Raw genomic sequence first — 18584 nt, 5'->3', positions numbered from 1 at the left:
TACTTTGTGACATCAAAGACTCGTTTGTAGATAAAACTTTTTTATTTTGTGACACATCTTTTCATTGTGAAAACACCATTTTCATCTCATCTCCACACAAATCCGGCTCAGCTGTTGGTTTATATAAATATATACTGCTCTGTGTGTTTTTACAGAATAATATTGGCACTTTACAAACATCACACACTCGTGACTTTACACAACATATGTTTTTTCTCATGTAAAATATGTTAAAATATAAATTCCCTTTTTAAAAAAAAAAAAAAAAAACTATATTTTTCTTAAGAAGGGATTCAACAAAACTTCATGACGTAGATTTCAGAGCAGAATTCCTCTCTGATAAATGAAGCTCAGCTCAGTTTTCCAGACGCTGACGTAGTCACGAGTGTTTTTTTCTCCTCAGAGAGAAGCAGCTGATCTGACGTCACTTGTTAGAACCTCTGGTAGAAGTGAGCGTCTGCAGCAAATCAGCCAATCAGAGTGAAGCGTAACCATCAGGAAACACCGAACAAAATGTTTTTCTCATTGTCCACCAGCAGTTATCTGAATGCACCACAGCGCCCTCAGGTGGTCCTTTGGAGCAGCAACCCAGTGAACACATTGTCCTTTGACTCCGCCCACGCTCCTCCCCTCAGTTCCAGCCTCACCTCCTCCCCCTCCCTCAGCAGCAGGAGGCTCACACCCGTAGCAGGCCCCGCCTCTGCCACCGCCCGTCGGTGTAGAGACGCCGGAGCTCCGCCCGACGCCCTCCGCAGGACCACGTGGGCGGGGCCAGGCCTCAGGTCTAAGGTGAGGATGAACAGGTAGAGCCCGCCCACTGGAGCCGTGAAGGTGCCGGCGTCCGGGTCAAACTGACCCCGGTTCAGAGACGCATCGAATGTGATGACGCTGTCAGCGAGGCTCAAGGGAGATCCACCCACAAACATCAGGGAGTCTTCTGATTGGTCGGACAGCACAGGAACTCCTGAACACAAAGTTCAAACCACTCATTCTAACAGGTTCAGTGTTCAACCCCAAAAGTTATTGATGTAGACTCTGCGTCCGGGGAGTGAAGCCGATGGTAAAGTACCAGAAACCCGTGTTCTCTGGATTGACCAGTTGAGGGCGACTCCACTGGAGTGACATCTAACCCTGTGGCCTGGATACTAAAGTATGATTGACAGCTGGTACCGTTCAATAGGTGCATGTGGACGTTAACTTATTGATTTTGATAGAAACCAGTAACCAGTGTCCCTCTGCTGGTCAATTGAGAGAATGCAGGTTATAGAGAAAACCAAACCTCATATAGAAAGTAAGACTCCTCCCTCACCTGATGAATCCCTCTTGTTTCTTCCTGATCCCTCCTTTCTTCTTCCCCCTTTCTTCCTGTTCTCTTTCTTCTCGTCTCGGTTCTTCACGAGCTGCAGCAGTTTGTCGAGCTCCAGCGTGGCCTCGGATCCCACCAGCACGTCTGCGTTGCTGAACACGTTCTTGAACACCCTGAGGTGCTCCTCCAGGCCTCTCTTCAGCCACGTCACCTCCGCCTGCAGCTTGGCGTCCTCACCCCCGGGTTGCACCTCCCTCTGGGTGGAGGTGATGGGGCAGGAACAGGGTTTCTCCTCCAACTGCTGCACCTTCAGGTCCAGCTCCTCCACCGTTTTCTCCAGGTTCCACAGATCGCTGCCGTCTCCTCCCAGCTCCGGACGCCTCCCAACGGGTTGGAGGAGAAGCTGTCGCTCCCTGGCTGCTTCTCCAGCGTCGTTCCTCCTCATGTCACCAAGAGGCCAGTGGTCGGGGGGAAGGTGTGAGGAGGAGGGCTGGTCAGCAGACGGCACCTCCTCTCCACCTCCTGGGAACAGAAGGAGAAGAAGAGGAAAAAGTTGATCATCTCGGGTCATGATGGGACAACCAGCAGGGGGCGCTGGTGAGGTCATTATGTTTTATCATTCGGACTGGAAAAACCTCACAAACATTAATAATGTGGAATAATAGTTTTTAGGTGTTTTATATTATCATTGTTTGTTAATTATTATTTAACAAATAATTATTAAAATTAATTTGATTCGTTAACTTGTACACAGCAGCATCAGTTAATCAGGTTAGCATCAGAGTTCACTTTATTACATTAACAAAAGGTTTATTCAATTACTATTTATTACTGATAAATAAATACTAAATTAATCAAGAAAAAATTTAAAATAAAACTAGAGTTGGTGAAGGTTTGCGGCTAGTTGTTGTAGTTTCACACAATTACCACTAGGTGCTGCTAACGAGTTGGATGCAACCATGAGATGGTCAATTTAAATTTGATTAAGTTTATTCTTATAAATAATGAAAGTGTGTGTTGGGAACTTTTGCTGTTAGACCTTTTTACAGTGGTATTTATGATACTAACAGTAAATATTAGTAAGAAATGTCTCTAGTGTGTTTTTTGCAAAGTCAGTATTTTTGTTGCTGGGGACACATGGACCTCGAGGCCCCTCGTGAATCCTGCAATGTTGTGTCCATCAGCGAAACTCAAGAACCAGTTCGTACCTGTCCAGCCGCCGAGCAGCGACGTGATGCTCAGGTTGTGACTGCTCAGCTCCTCCTGCATGAGCCTCAGCTGATTCCTCAGGGCCGGGATGGAGTTGGCATCCTGGTCCTGGAGGGGCCACTCCAGGAACTCTAGCACCTCCTCCCCCAGCAGCAGCTCCAGCACGTCGCTGTGTCGAATGGCGTCTTTGAGCAGAGAGTTGAAGGAGCTCGACAGATGGTGCATCGACTCCTTCAGCTTCTTTTCCTGCTCCTTCAGACCGCTGACCTCGGCCTGGACGTCCGTCAGCGAACTGTTCATCTGGGTCAGGGTGTCGTCCAGAGTCCTGGTCCTGCTCTCCTCCGAGACCAGAGACTCCTTCACCTGCAGGACATTCAATTAAAAGACTTTTTTTTTCTTATTGTCTCAGTGCGTTCGTCCATTTCTCAGAACTCTGTGAAGTCTCTGCTCTCTGGCTCTCGGCTGCGCTCAACGACACGTCTGCACTTTCTCCAACAGTGTGTGTGTGTGTGTAAGAGATTTTGTGTTTTTGTTTATTTTTCCTACCTGTTGGAGGTCATGTTGAATTGCTGCCACCGCCGGCTCCCAGTTGCTGGCCCCGCCCCACTGCATCACCACTCCCTCGTTGTTCTCGTCCAGAGCCATTTTGTTCTCGTTAGCCAGCGCCGTCACGTTGGCCACGCTCCGCTCCAGCCGAGCCACGGCGGCTGTCAGCGCGTTGCAGTCGCAGATTCCTGCTGACTGGATCTGGTTGATTGCTTTGTACAGGTCGTCTATGTCCGATTCCACTTCCTGATGCTGGTTACCCTGCTTGGTCACGTTCGCCGCCAGCTCCTCCACCCGCCTCAGCACCCCCACCTTGGCCGCGTCCACCTCCAGCCCCGTCTCCATGAACAGGATCTGAGTTTTTCGTGCCGTCTGGTTGATCAGCTTCTCCAGCCGCGTGAAGTCCAGCCTCAGCCGCTGGACGCTCCCCGAGGTCACGTCCACGTCCTCCATCAGCCCTGTCACCTGCACGCGATGAGGAATTTATGGCATTTTAACTTTTTCTTTAAGTTACATTAGTTTATGAGCTATACTGAAGCCAGCCACCAGGGGGTGATCAAGGCCCTTTGCTCCATCTTTATTTACAGAATTGACACAGAAGACCCACCTTCACCGTGTTGTTGACCACCATGTCGTCCAGTTGCTCGATGGCCTTCCACAGAGAGGAGGAGTCTGATGGCGGCGGTTGGGGGGGTTCCAGGGAGGGACGAGGGAGCTGATCGTCCAGCGGCCTCTCTGGGATCTGATCCTGGTCGACCTTCAGCTCCGACAGCGTGGCGTTCATCGCCTGCAGGCTGACCTGAGATCAGAGACACAGGTCAACGGCTGAGATGTAGTTAAATACATGAACCACTTAAGTCTTCATTTTATGATCATTACAATAATAATAGTTATTATTATTTGTCTCTGACGTCCACCGACCTGCAGCATCTTCTGGTGGCGTTTCAGCTTCAAGTCGATGTCCGTCTTAAAGCAGGTGAGGTTGTAGTGCAGCATTGCATGCTGGGAGTGCAGCCTGTTCTCCATGTCCGCCCGCTGACCGGCCAGCTGATCCCGAACCTCCCTGATGTGCTCAGAAACCTCGTCCAGCTTTGCCTCCAGGCGCTCGTCCGCCGCCTCGTCATGCCTGGGCTCCTCCAGGACCCCCGCCCGCAGCTCCGCCCCCTGCTGGCTGCTCTTCAGCTGGGCCACGTCTCGGGCCAGGTCCCCCACCTGTCGGCTCAGGTGCTCCAGCGAGCGGTTGAAGCCCTGCAGGAGCGGCTGCAGCTGGGACATGACCAGCGCCATCATGTGGGGAAGGGGAAGGGCAGCAGGGGCTTCTGGGTACGGGAGGGAGGCAACATCATTTTAGATTAAACATAAATATTAACAGTTTTAAAAGTTGTATGTCTCTGCAACGGCGACACCCAGTGGCAGGAGGAATTAAGTTGTTGGGTCCATTCAGTTCTTGTGAACACGAAATCTTCAAAACCTCTTGAGGACATTTCTTCAAATTGTGTTGTTGTTGTTGTGTTGACTTGGACTCAAAGATGAACTGATATCAAAGGTCAAAGGTCACAGTGAACTCATATGAGACTTGAACTGCTCTTTAAGTTGGAAAAGGACAGAAAGTCACTGAAGTTATTTAGGACACGATCACAAAAAGCTTCTCACACCCACACACACTCTCTGCTCCGGGCTACAAACACACAAGGCTCAGAAAAACCCGTCCCTGATGAATCACGACCCTTCGGGGACCTGCAGTTGGTTGTTCTTGTTCTAAAATGGAGCTGTTTCCAAACTGGATTATAAAAACCAGCACAGCCGCTCCGCCTGGAAAACAGTCCAGCAGGGAAACAGAAAAGTCTCGACTGCTGTTTCCATCCTGTGGGCGCTCTGCCTCTGAAAGCACGGCCGATGCCGCTGACGCACAGCGGGCGGCCGAGGAGACGAGAGGACACGATACGAGTGTTTCCAGGAGATTAGATGAGATTTCACAGTTTGTTCCTGTTGCTCCAGAAGAGACTGAGAGAGCGAAGCCAGGAAAACACAGCGAGCACAGGACGCCGCCCGTCCTCATGCACAGAGCGTCTGATCCCGTGTGTTGTTATTTCTGAGGCTGGAATCAAGCTTCTTACGTTTCATGATTCATCTTCTCACTGATCCCGAGGTGAAGCTGACGTTTGAATCCAGATCAGTTCACTGTAGCACGTTTCCATCACATCTTGGCGGGTGAAGCATGAAATATATTTCTTTGGATTTACACTTCCTTAAATGTAATGTCATATTCCATTGTTTGAACTGAATTGAAATAAAAACTAGAAAACTAGAAGAATTTATGTTTTATATATTTGGAGTTTAAGTCTGCTTTTATTAACAATCTACACCTGGAAATTGTTGAGGAAACCTGTATGGTGTTTTTGTGGCGGATTTATTCTGAAGTTGGACACTTTTTTTGGGACATATTATTTATAAGATAGTTTGCAGTTTTTTCTAAAAAGTAAGGAAAGTGTATTATTACTTCAAAGAGGCATTTGAAGGACTTTCAGTTTCAGTCTCAGGTCGGAGGTAAAGGAATGTGTGATGCCATCGAGGGTCCTCACAGATACAGGAAAAACAAACCAGTGTGTGTTTGCCTCAGGTCACTACTGTCAGAGACACAGTCCAGATGCACGCACACACACACATATGCACAGACACACACACAGTGATCTCAGCCTCTTTCATCACAACCTGTTTTCATTACGACAAACCAAACTCTCTGTTCCCACATGCTGCGGGACCCTGAGAGGTCAGAGGTCACCGTACAGTGATGCCCCATTGCGACAGGAAGTTTCAGGTCACCTCTGACTCCAGTTGCGGGGGGGGTTGAAATCAAACACCCCTGTCAGCTGGTAGCGTTCTAATGAATCTCTGATTTACAGTGTCGCTCTGAGTCCACTTCCTGTTTTCGGACAAAACAACGTCTGTTACACAACCGCGCTTCTGTTTGTTCTGTCGTAAAAGTCACAATTAAAAGGTGAGACGACACTTTAATGAGGCTCGAGGGGGAACCGGACACATGGGGAACCAGAGATGAAGAAACAGAACCTGCTCACAACGTCTCTTTGTGTCAAAGATCTGGACAGAAACACTGAGTTCAACGTTTAACCACCCAACTTTTCTTTTTTTGAAACGACCCGCTTTATGATGTCATGAAGTTATAAAGTTCTTTACAAGTTTACATTCTTTTCCTGTCGGCTCTCTGGTAAAATGTCGTGTAATCGATCATTCGCGGTTTGTTTACCTGTCAGGAGATCCTCAGTGATCTCATACTCATCCTTTCCTGAATCATATCAACGTAAATTCATCGTAGCGAAGGAGAACTTTAACTCTTGAGCCTCTTAGCGTGTAAATGAATATTTCTGGGAGAATTTGGCAAAAGCAGATCAGATAAAGTCATAAATAAAATAACAAAATGTTCTTTTAATGAAGACGTCACAATGATGGTCAGGGAGGTCAAAGGTCAGAGAGAACAGAGAACTGTGGGAAACAGAGCGAGGCTCCGCACAGGAAGTGATGTCACGCACATGAGGGTCCGCTGACACAAGAGGTATAATATAGGGTCAGCATCATTTTAAAGTGCAAACACACACACACCCACACACACGTATATATACACACTTCCTCCACAGGAAATCCTCTCTTTCTTCAGTCTCTCATACATTGTGTGTGTGTATGTGTGTTCCCTCATAGGATGTGAATGAGACATCAAGATTATAAACATGATGACGCCAACACACACACACACACACACACACACACACACACACACACAATGATTGTGTAATAAATGGGGGAACTCACCAGGAAAGTGCTGCTGCTCTTGGTGATGCTGGTGATGTTGGTTGTGTTGGTGATGATTCTGATGTCGCTCATCTTGGTGTCGGTGGTCGTACGTGTTTTCGTCGTGGTGTGACGTGTGATGGGTGTTGTGGGCGTGGCCTAGCTCCAGTGGAGTGTGCGTGGTGTTGGGTTGGTTGTCTGTGTTGCTGGCGTCGTGCAGCTCGGCGAGAGAAGCCTGGTGGTCGTTCTGTTCGCGGTTCGGGTCGCCGAGCTGGAGCGGCACGTCTGAAACACACGAGGAAACAACATGATTCAAAAGAAGAAGAAGAAAGGATTGTTTGAAGCTGTGTAGCGTTCAGTGCTCCTCTGGGGTTCAGACTGAAGCATCTCAACATCCATTGGATATGTTTCCAAAAAATACTGATAACGATGGACGACATCAGAGCTTCTTAAAGTGAAGCCAAAACATCTGGACCACCCCCTGGTGGCCGGGACATGGACCAAACAAAACAAATCTCACTGATGTTCCTCAAGTGTTCGTGTTTCTGATCAGTTTTGGTTTGAATTCATTATTTGCTGATATAAAAAGAGGCTGAGAATGATTGGTCCAGTTATATCTTCACCAGATGCCAGTGTTTGTGTCCTCGGGGATATTTTGGCTTCATGTTTGTGCAGTGTGAGGAAGTGGAGACTCATCGTCCATCTTTATTTACAGTTTATACTCAAACATTCATGTTTTCCCACAATAAACAGTAAAAACAACATCGACCTTTAAAGCATCGTTAAATTAAACGGAGGAAGCGATAGATCAACAGGACGTCAGGCAGACAGGTAGCGAGGGAGACGGTGGGTCGATGTATTTTGGGATTTCTCAACTGACGTCATTGTTGAACTTTGAGTTCGTCGTCCTGCAGAGTCCAGGACAAACCTTCAGACATATCCAGAGACGGAAATCTGTGTGAAATCTGGTGCAGGTTGAATTTAAGGGACAATTTGTCCTTAGTGGATGTATGAGCTCCACAGACTGGTTTCCTGGGAAATATCCTCCTCCTTGTTCAGTGGGTGGACACGGTGACACAATCACCTGCAGAATCTGATGTGAGATCAGGTTTTAAAGTTATAAAGTTGTAATGTGCAGCAGAGATGATGACTCACCTCTGGATCAGCAGGTTCCTGTTATTGTGTTTTTGCAGCCCAGTGATTTAATTACATCGACTTCAGCCGCACAGGAAGTCGGTTCAATCAGAGGCGTGGTGGGAGAGCGTGTGTGTGTGTGTGAGATGTGTTTGTGTGTGTGTGTGTGTGTGTGTATGTGAGGTGTGTTTGTGTGTGTGTGTGTGTGTGTGTGTGTGTGTGTGTGTATGTGTTGCCTCTACGCTTTCTTTGTTAAATCGAGCCCCTGCAGGCCAAAGGTTTATTCTAGTCAGATGTTTTTCCCCAAAACAGTGACTGTTTTGAACTTCAGAGTTTTCAGAAGTTTTCTCTGCCACATGTTGTATAAATATTCATGTTAACTGCAAATATCCTGCAGTACTACAAGTACAACAAAGTGAGGTACATATGGTTTTTCATCTGTTCATCAACCTGGGTGACCGTGGACAGGAACCACTGCCCCCGCCCACCTGTGCAGCGCTGCAGTAAAAACAAACAAACCCACTCAGCCTCCTCACCCTCTCTCTCTTCCTTAACTTCATCAGGTCACATTCGTTCCATTTATTCTCAGGCTGATGTGACCTCTGACCTCTGTACAGTCTGATAACAAACCTCCATCAGCGCGCCAAGGTACCCCTTCATTGTGTGAGTCACTGTGTGTTTACAGGTCAGAGGATGTGGGAGGTAGGTCGGCGGAGGGGTAGAGCGGCTGGCCCACACCCTCTTCCCCGGAGGCAGGAGGGTGGAGGAGGAGGTGGAGGTGGAGGAGGCAGTGGAACCTTCTCCTGACCCGAGCTGGAGGTTTATCAAGGCCAAGTGTCGCTCTGCACTTCACTGTTTCCTCACTTTGTTAAAGAGGCAAAGTGTGAGTCAGAGCGCCCTGACAGAGAGAGGGTGTGCGTGTGTGTGTGTGTGGGGGGGGGGGGGACACATAACAAACTTTGGTTCTGACTAAAATATAGGAATTTAGTTTCAGTCTGACCCAGACCTCCTGTTTTGGTCAGACTAAGTTCTGGTGCGTTGGTCTGGACTCTCGCCTGAAGAACCTTTCAAACCTGATATTTAAGTTCAGGGTCAGAACCAAACAAGGTGTGAAAGTTTCCTCAGACTCTTCGATCCCAGATTCTCTCAGACGAACTGGTCTCAACAGTCTGGGATCAGGTGAAGAGACAGAAGACACTGAGACCAAATCCACGACACGATGTTGGGAGAGAACGATCTGACGACTGTGAGCAGGAGAACTGCTGTTGGTTCTACTCTCACTTTAGTTTTAGTTCCTGGGACCTTTCACGTTTCTGTGCTTGTGTGAGAGAAGCGGCGTCTTACCTGGAGCGTGGAGCTCGACTCTCTCTGTTTCAGATTCTCCGGTCGGACCCGAGCCTCCAGAATCCAGCAGAGCCTCAGGGACTGTCAGAGAAACACACAACAACTCAAACAGACTGGAAACACATTTATTAATCTGTATGAGCCTGTTTCTGACATGAAGACAATTTGTAGCACGTTGCATAATTAAAAAGTCAAGAGAGAAGTACAGATGGGATGACGAAGATGAAGATGAGGGCTCAGAAGTGATGATTCATTTCTAATAGTTCCTCTTGATGTTGTTCCCTGCTCTGTGCTCCAGATGAGTCTGATTCATTCACATTCATCTGTTCTGTGACAAACTGGAAGCAGAGTGAGAGCTGCAGCGAAGAGCTTCTAACCTCTCAAGCTGTTTTCAGACCTGCACTGAATCCAGATAGGTTCCTGAAATGTTCCTGAAATGATCTGGAGGTTCTGTATGTGAGAACACAAATGTCTCAGTCATGGTCTCTGGACATTTTCTGGAACTTTTCCTGCAGCGCCCTAAGGAAATGTCTGGGAAATCCACAGTGAGCGAGTGGACGTTCTAACACGGGACAAATTTCCTTTGATTGATATTGAGTTTCAGAATAAAACAAAAAGAAAAGACTGAGAAGAGAACAGGAGAGGACGACCTCCTTCAGAAATCTGGTACCCCCCCCCCCCCCCACCAACCCACACACACACAAAGAAAATCTGGACTAAGTTAAGCTCCTGACTGACACAAAGTGAAACTGTTTTTCTCAGTGAACATTTAAAAATAGACTCCAGCAGAGAAAACAGAGCCGAGTGGACGAGGGGGGGGGGGGGGGGGGGGGCTTTTATTCAGAATCTCACTGAGACACTAAACTACAGTGAAGAGGATCCTTTCTTTCCTTGTGTTGAACTTCATGAGGAAATTTAATATGTCTTTTCCTGACATTTCCTGTTTTTCATCATATTTTACTCAGTGCACTGCAGCTGCCGACATTTTCAACGGGACCTAAATTTAAATTAAGATTTTTCAAACTGGTTTACGTGGTTTGAGCAGCCGTTACTTATTTGCTTTCAGTCCAGAGGAAATAGAATCAAACAATATGAGGGAAGAGTTCATGTATCAACCATCAGTCGATTTAAGACAGCGATGCTGCTGCTGAGCTCACTCACTTGTCTCCTCACAGTTGTGTCCGACGTGTCCCGGACAGCAACGCCACTGCAGAGCGGTGATGACCTTCTGCTTCTGTGTGTAGAGAGGTCGGGTGGACAGCTTGTACCTGCATGGACACACACACACACAGATGCACACACACACACTTATTGTTTGTCTGATTTGATCTGATTAATAGTAATTTGGTGATCCTTGTATCTCAGCTGCAGATGTCGACACAGAGCTGGTTCAGTGTAGTTGAGGCTCCAAACCTCAGGACTGAGTTACTTTTTTTTTACTTTTATTTCTGTCACACACACAGACACACACACACGCACACACACACAGTGTAGATACTCACATGACCAGCTGACAGTCGGGGATCCCGCTCGGACAGGGACTTTGAGACTTGATGGTGTACTTCTCTGTTCCACACGCCACAGTCGTTGTTACCACACTTTTCTGCACAAACGCACACCAGTTCCTGCACAACACAAACGCACACACACAAAGGTCAGAGGTCAAGCACAATGGTTTTTCTTGACTTACCTCCAGCTGTTATCTTAAAGGGACAGTTAACAGCAGCACAAAACTAAACCTGCTCCATGTTTATTGTTGTGTTGTTGTGAACAACAGTCTGTGTGTGTGTGTGTGTGTGTGTGTGTGTGTGTGTGTGTGTGTGTGTGTGTGTGTGTGTGTGTGTGTGTGTGTGTTCATGGAGGAACAGTTAACTGCTTTTAGTTTGTTTGTGTTGTCGTAGAAGTTTATGTGTTAATGTCTCCGTAACATCTGCTCTGGAACCGACATTGCTATGAACAACAGTCTGTGCGTGTGTTTGTGTGCATGTGTGTGTTTCCCATAATGTTTGTGCCGTGACTTCCTGTCTGCCGACTCTGTCACATCAGCTCCATTCTGGTGTTTCCTAATCATTTGTGTGTGTTTGTGCCTCTTTATACAAACCACGACCTTGCCTTGTTCCTCCAGAGACTCGCTGCTCGTTAACCAATCAAAATGACACATCGCTCTCAATGCTCAGGAACTGATCACGTTTCCTCGTGTGTAACAAGTAGAACCTCACGTTAACTCATGTACCAGAAACTTTCCCGAGGTTTCCACCTCTTTTGTGTTTTTCCTGCTGATGTGGTCAGAAGTGTATACGGAGAGATGATAACATATCTATTGTTTCTAATACTCCACTGACTCAGAAAAGCTATGTGTCATTTCCTACACTGTCACTTCCTGCGGGGAGGAACAACACACACACACAAACACACAAACACACACACACACACACACACACAGACACACACACACACATACTTCACATCATGATCACTGCTGCACCGGCTCTGACTCCAAATGACCTCTGCTAAAAAAGCAAGATAGCATGTTGTTACCAAAATATTTCAGCTTAATTTTTTTGTATGACAGGGGGAAGAGCAGACGTGACATTCATCGATATTTTCCTGACATGTTATGGAGGTTCTGTATGTGACAACCAATGTTGATGAGGTTTCTAACACATGACAGACGTGAAACTTGAAGAATACAAATATCTCAGGATGAAGAAGACGAAGACGCCAACTCGGAAAGACGAGGAGATTCCAGAAAGTTGGGTGAGAAGGGCTGATGCCGGTGTGGATGAGCTGTAAACAACAACACTAATCTTTCCACAGCAGAATTTACACGTCATGTCCTGCCCCCTGCTGCTCTACAGGCTCCGCCCCTCGCCTGGATGTTCCCCACATGTTCCTGTTGTTGTGAACGAGTCGGACCTGGAGCAACCTCCTGCTGCTTCTTCACATGAGAGACAGAAGACTCAACACTCTTTCGCTCCAGTTTCACAGGAGGTTTAAAAACATCAGACCATAAACCTATAAGCTTCAGGTTAATTTGACCTGTCAGACAGAACTCTGGGCAGCAGCTCCTCCTGCCTCTGTTTCTCTTCTTGATTCTCCCTCATGTGATGCAGATTATTTCTCTGTCCTTGTTTAGCCTGAGGGGAAAAAATCTCTAAGTCCTGTGGCTCCATTTCTCAGACAACAGAATCCTCAGCTGTGTCTCATCGTCGGTTTATCTGAGAAACGCAGAGGATTAGAAGTTTGAACCAGTGAAGTGAAAACAGAGAAAACTCTCGTCTCACAAACAATAGAACAGAATGAAACTGATGTTTTCATTGGATCACAGATGTGGTGATTAGATTCTGTTTAACTCCAGAAATCCCTTAGTGCTGAATAGGTTCTAATTTCCCCCAGGTTGAGATTTGCCAGTATTTCCCAGAATGCATTTGAAATCCCCTTTAGAGAATTGACTTTGTTTAATAAATCCAGAGAAGCGATAAATATTTGAAGAATAAATAAATCACATACATTTAAAATTCTGATCAGTTTCCAAATCCTCCATCAGTCTTTCATTTTCTACATGGTTTAAACTTTTTGTGTTGCTACTTAGCTAATGTGTGTTTCTTAGTGGTCTCTTTTTGCCTCTTTGTGGTTGTTCTCTGTCTTATTGTGTGTCTTTGTGGTTGTTTAATGTTCCTTTGCGTCACCTTGTGGTTGTTTTGTGTCTCTTTGTGGTTGTTTTGTGTCTTTTTGTGTCTCATTGTGGTTGCTCTGTGTCTTTTAGTGTATCTTTGTGTTTGTTTTGTGTCTGTATGTGTCTTTATGGAGGCTTTGTGTCTCTTTTTGTCTCTTTGTGGATGTTTTATGTGTCTTTGTGACTGTTGACTGGTAGCTAGAAATCCTTAATAATTCCCCTGAGACACATCCTTCAGACGAGTCAGAGTAGAGTGAGTTTCCAGTTTTTCTTTTTATTTAATTGATTGTTGTGACATTGAACACACCTCAGGATGTCACCACTGGATTTTGTTTCCAGACTAAAGACACGTAACCTTGTGGAATAGGCGAATCAGTTTGTTTTCTTTCGTCTCCTCTTGTCCAACGTAAACATCCAGTCACTTGGTTTGATTTTGATTCAGTCACTTTGTTCAAACAGCTCGTCTCCTCCAGAGCCAAACATCCTCAGACGCCTGTTTTGAAGTGACACTCTTTGGCTGCTTCAAGAAAGAGTCGGTTGTGTTTTCAGAGCGAGACCTTGACTCGTCCCGAGAGACGGAGTGAAAAACCAGCTGAGGTCCGCAGGGCTTCTGCCTCAGGCCGAGAGACGTGAAGGATGTTTGAGTCTGAATGATGAGCCGGTGGAGAAACTCATTCATTCAGATATCAGCGTCTACACGGCTCAGATGAACCTGCACCATCCAATCAGATAAAAACTTCACTCAGGTGTCGCACAGAGATTCACTTTGAGTTTGTTGCTTTTCCCTCGTAGGAGAAATGAAAACAGTCTCAAAATTAACAGGAACGTTCTCAGATTCAGACTCATCCCACAGAAACGTTCACCTCCCACCAGCATCTTCAGAAACAGGATCTTATCTGTTCTTCTTTAGATCCAGCTGCACAATCCTCAGTTTGTCTTTGAATCTGTCTCATCCACATCAGAGCTTTCATCTCCCAGCTGCTGCCTCCTGATAGCGGCTGAGCGAGCAGACGATGCCTTCATGGTCACGTTATCTGCAGTTTGATCTCAATCCGTCTCCTGCCTTCAAAATAAGAGCGTGGACTGGAGCCACTTCTCAGACGCTAACATTGACAGTTCCTTCAGATGATTCACTGGTCAAACCGGACCTGATGCACCTGAACCACCTTCAAGACCAAGTCAGACATTTGTCACTGGAGAAATGAAAAGTGAAAAGACTAGAATTCTCCTTCAAGTTCCTGCAAAGACACAAAGAATAAAGTTCTCCACCTTAACTACCTGTTGACCTCTGACCTGAACAGCCCCTCCCCAAATATAATACCCCCCCGCCCCCGTTTCCAATCAACATTCAGCGTCCAAAGATAAAAACAGAGGAACCCTGAAAAACCTGCAGCACAAAGAGCTCCGTCATTACTGCAGCGTTTCAAGTGTGTGTGGTAGGGGGTCAGTGTGAGTGTGTGTGTGTGTGTGTGTGTATGGGGGGGGGGGGGGGGGGGGGTGTAGCTAATGGAGGGTTGTTTTGTTAACAACCCTCAGGATCATTTTACCATGCAGGTCATGAGCAGTTTCTTGTGTGGATGTGGGTCAGAGCGATGGAGCCTCTGTGAGTGTACACGATAAAAATGTCCCCTGAGACTTTTAATCCTCTTATTTAGTCTCAGTGACTCAGTGAGAGACTCGTCTCACGTCTCACGTCTCACGTCTCCAGACCTCAAACTACAGATCAGATCATACAACGATTAATGAAAAGAAACTTGTTACAGCAGGAAATATTTGATCACCTCCACGTTTCCGATTAGACACGCTTTTGTGTCTCTTTCAGAGTGAAAGTGGTTTTACATATCTGTAACTATACGACTTGAAGATATATCGATATTTATTGATTCAGATTTATATCGGTAATCTTGTATAACCAGGACCTTAAATGCGAAGCGGCACAAAACAACCAATCGACTGTAAATAAAGATAAAAGATATGAAAGCTCCTTATAATGAAGTGGAATTACCTTAATCGCCCTCTGCTGGCTAGATGCAGTATAACACATAAACCCAGATGTTAGCAGATGGGACATGAACCTAAACTAAAAAAATCTAATCAATGTTTAATCATCGATGTTAATCTTCATGTTGCTCAGCTTCATTAAGTCACTTAAACCAAACACAGTTAAAGAGAGAACTTCTCTCCTCCAGAATAAAATGGGGGAGATAAGTGGAGCAGAGCAGGAAACTGTTGACTGAACATAATGAAGATTAATTGATTGGAGTTCTTTAAAGGAAACTATGTGCAGGTGTGGTCAGAGGACGCACACACACACACACACACACACACACACACACACACACACACACACACACACACTAACACACACAAACACACACCATCCAATAGATGTTCAAATATTAAGCTGAAAACTACAAATGTTAGAATGCTTGTGAAGCTACAGGAGAAATGTCATGTGACATACAAACGACCACATGATGTTCACTTTCTTTTAATGATAATTAATCTTATGTCAGAGTTTTGTTTTTTCCTCTGTTCTCATCCATTACTCATGTCAGGACCCCTCAGGTTTATCTGCTGACCCCTGTGACCTCAACCTGAACCCGACGTTCATCCGAAAACAGAGTGTGGCCCTCAAACGGCTCTAAGAAGACGTGAGGAGCCAACAGAAGGTCCTCACAAGGATAGACCAACAAGCACACACCACACACCCTCACACACCATCCAATAGATGTTGAAATATGTAGCTAAAAAACTACAAATGTTAGAATGCTTGTGAAGCTACAGGAGAAATGTCATGTGACGTACAGACGACCACATGATGTTCATTTTCTATTAATGATAATAATCTTATGTCAGAGTTTTGTTTTTTCCTCTGTTCTCGTCCATTACTCATGTCAGGACCCCTCAGGTTTATCTGCTAACCCCTGTGACCTCAACCTGAACCCGACGTTCATCCGAAAACAGAGTGTGGCCCTCAAACGGCTCTAAGAAGACGTGAGGAGCCAACAGAAGGTCCTCACAAGGATAGACCAACAAGCACACACCACACACACACACACACACACACACACACACACACACACACACACACACGTGTCACGCCTAATGCGCACAGAAGTACCAAACAGGGACTTTTAAATGTTTTGACTGCCAGCCTGAATATAATAAGCTGGTACCACCCAGGCTGGTACCACCCACCCACCCACAGACACAAACACACACACACAAACACACACACACACACACACACACACACACACACACACACACACACAGAGGCTGTAGGCGTCGTCTCTTTGATCCTGTCGTGAAAATGTCCAGCCTTCACTAAAATTAAAGTTCTAACGCAAATATAAAAAATCCTACTTAACTTCAGAAAATAAAATAAAAATAAGTTTGACACAACATCAAACCATCGAGACGTCAGCCTTCTGTCTGTGAGCTGATGTTCCAAAGAATTTGACATTTTGCTCAACGCCATTTCTGTATTTTTAAGTAACCATATGTGGAGGAGCAGGGGGTTGGAGCTTGACTGAGAGCTCAAGGACACGCCCACCTACACCTGCCACCTGCTCCCATTTGGCGATGCCAGCTGTCAATCACACCGATACCCACAGTGCTTTATTTTCTATTTGACTCTGAATTATCATAATTTAATGACTGAGCATCAGCTGTATTCAAGAAGACTTGAAACTACAGATTGAGACCTAAACCATTTTAGGAAAATGTTTACTGACGTTATAAAGATACAAGTTGAGTCATTTGCTCATAGACATCAATAGAAACAACCAGTGGAGTCGCCCCCTGCTGGTCACTACACACAATACAGGTTTCAGACATTTCTGCATTGGCTTCACTTTCAGACCCAAAGTTTAAGTTCACCTTTATTCAGTTCATTTTCATTTACTTCACAGAACAGAACTTTATCTTTAACCAAGATGATTCTTATGATTCCTGGTTATTTCCTCATCTCTGCAAACTATTTTCCTGATTCATTGATTCATTGATTTATAAAACATATCGGACAATATCCAGCACAGTTTCCTGAAGTCTGTCGTGATGACATGAAACGATAAAAATGTTCAACACCACAAACTATTTAATTCATTAAAGCAAAAGACAAAGAAAATCTGCAATTGTTCATATTTAGTAAACTGAAGACTTACTTAAGTCATTAATTATGACTTAATTATGACTTAACTTTCATAATTACTGATTATCAAATGAATTGTAAATTAGTTTTCTGTGAATTGATGATTAATCGTTGATTTCAGGGTGTGTGTATCTGGACTCACCCAGTTTGGGCTGGTAGGTTCCCTCTCTCTCCCAGTGGGGGGGTCTCCGTGGCCTCCTGGTGAAATGTCCCGAACCCCCCCACTCTCATTCCTCCTCCCCCTCCTCCTCCTGCTCTTCCTCCCAGCTCCTCCTCCTCCTCCACCTCAGGGTCTCGTGCCCTCACCTCACAGTGAGCGCTCACCAGTAAACCCAGCACCAGCAGCAGCTCCCCCACCGCTGTCATGTCTGCTCTGACCACCACACTGAGTGGAGGCTCGCACGACCACCAGCAGCTTATAAACAGCTGGAGGAGAGGGAGAGAGAGAGGGAGGACACACCCCCTGTTTCCTCTGCTGCTGGTGTGTGTATGTGTGTGTGTGTGTGTGTGTGTGTGTGTGTGTGTCTTTTTTTTCTAATCTTGTTGATCTGATCCAATTGGGAGAAGAAGTCAAAGTAGTGCGTAGGTTTGGAAATAGTAAAAGTAGAATGTTTACCTCAAACAGTTCATCTGTTGGTCTGAGTGACGAAATTCCTTCATAGTTTTCTTCAGATGTCGTGATCACATTAAAAATCATGTTAAGTGAAGCCAGTGTGACCTTGACCTTTGACCTTAAACCACCAAAGTCTAATCAAGAGACAAACAGAAGCAGTTTGTCTCTTAAGCTGCCTCGTTAGCTTCTCAGAGCCGCTGCTAGCTCAGTAGCTTCTTCATTGGTGAATTGAGCAAATATGTTAAAGGCTCTTTCTTTTCTGATCCACACAAATCTAATGTAAAATCTACTATTTTATTTTAAATCTCTGCAAATAAAGAACAAACAATTTCCAGCCGTCCAAATACTTATTGCCTGGGCGGTTCTCTCTCATGGTTTCTTCTCCTCCTCCTCTTCACTCCTTCTTTTCTCTCTCTGTCTGTCGTCATCCAGTTCCTGGAGAAGTGATAAGATGACAGGAAGTCCACCGACCTGCAGGAGGAACAACCTCCTTCCTTTCTCCTTGTGTGTGTGTGTGTGTGTGTGTGTGTGCGTGTGTGGTCTTGTACTTTGTAGAGACTAAAGTTTGTGACCTGGAGAACGAGGACAGCGTCGGCCCTTCTCAACAAAAGCCCCGGAAATCTCCTCGTCTTTCCAAATTGACGTCTTCGTCTTCATACTGAGTTATTTGTGTTCATTATTTATTTACAGTCTTTGGATTTGATTGAGAGAAATGTGCGTAGTGTCCATTCAAAACCTTTTACCAGAATCTGAATCAACAGATTCTAGTGAAGCCTGAGAGTCGGTGGGAGTTGGT

The 18584-nt window shown here is 45.7% G+C and overlaps 1 protein-coding gene across 1 annotated transcript; it reads right to left on the bottom strand.

The window, feature by feature from the left end:
- Positions 1-20: 20 nt before the first annotated feature.
- Positions 21-17647, bottom strand: mmrn2a (multimerin 2a). Its single transcript, XM_053436842.1, has 11 exons — positions 17318-17647; positions 10846-10968; positions 10505-10611; positions 9344-9424; positions 6887-7150; positions 3983-4380; positions 3669-3860; positions 3062-3526; positions 2515-2878; positions 1310-1828; positions 21-964 (listed from the first exon to the last, which is right to left on the bottom strand). The coding sequence occupies exons 1-11, from the start codon at positions 17539-17541 to the stop codon at positions 564-566; spliced, it is 3138 nt and encodes a 1045-aa protein (XP_053292817.1). The 5' UTR covers positions 17542-17647; the 3' UTR covers positions 21-563.
- Between the last annotated feature and the right edge of the window lie 937 nt (positions 17648-18584).

The sequence above is a fragment of the Pleuronectes platessa genome, chromosome 12 (genome assembly GCF_947347685.1).
Source record: "Pleuronectes platessa chromosome 12, fPlePla1.1, whole genome shotgun sequence".
Taxonomy (NCBI): domain Eukaryota; kingdom Metazoa; phylum Chordata; class Actinopteri; order Pleuronectiformes; family Pleuronectidae; genus Pleuronectes; species Pleuronectes platessa.
The sequence above is the reverse complement of the archived record's forward strand: the minus strand, read 5'-3'. Positions and strand labels throughout refer to the sequence as shown.

Bases quoted from the DNA above. Each gene is read 5' to 3' on its own strand.
- mmrn2a (XM_053436842.1), bottom strand. From the start codon at position 17,541: ATGACAGCGGTGGGGGAGCTGCTGCTGGTGCTGGGTTTACTGGTGAGC. The intron at 3,861-3,982 runs GTCGGTGGACGT...CTCTGATCTCAG, and splicing joins GCCACCAGAAGATGCTGCAG to GTCAGCCTGCAGGCGATGAA. The intron at 1,829-2,514 runs GTACGAACTGGT...TTCTGTTCCCAG, and splicing joins GCTGCTCGGCGGCTGGACAG to GAGGTGGAGAGGAGGTGCCG.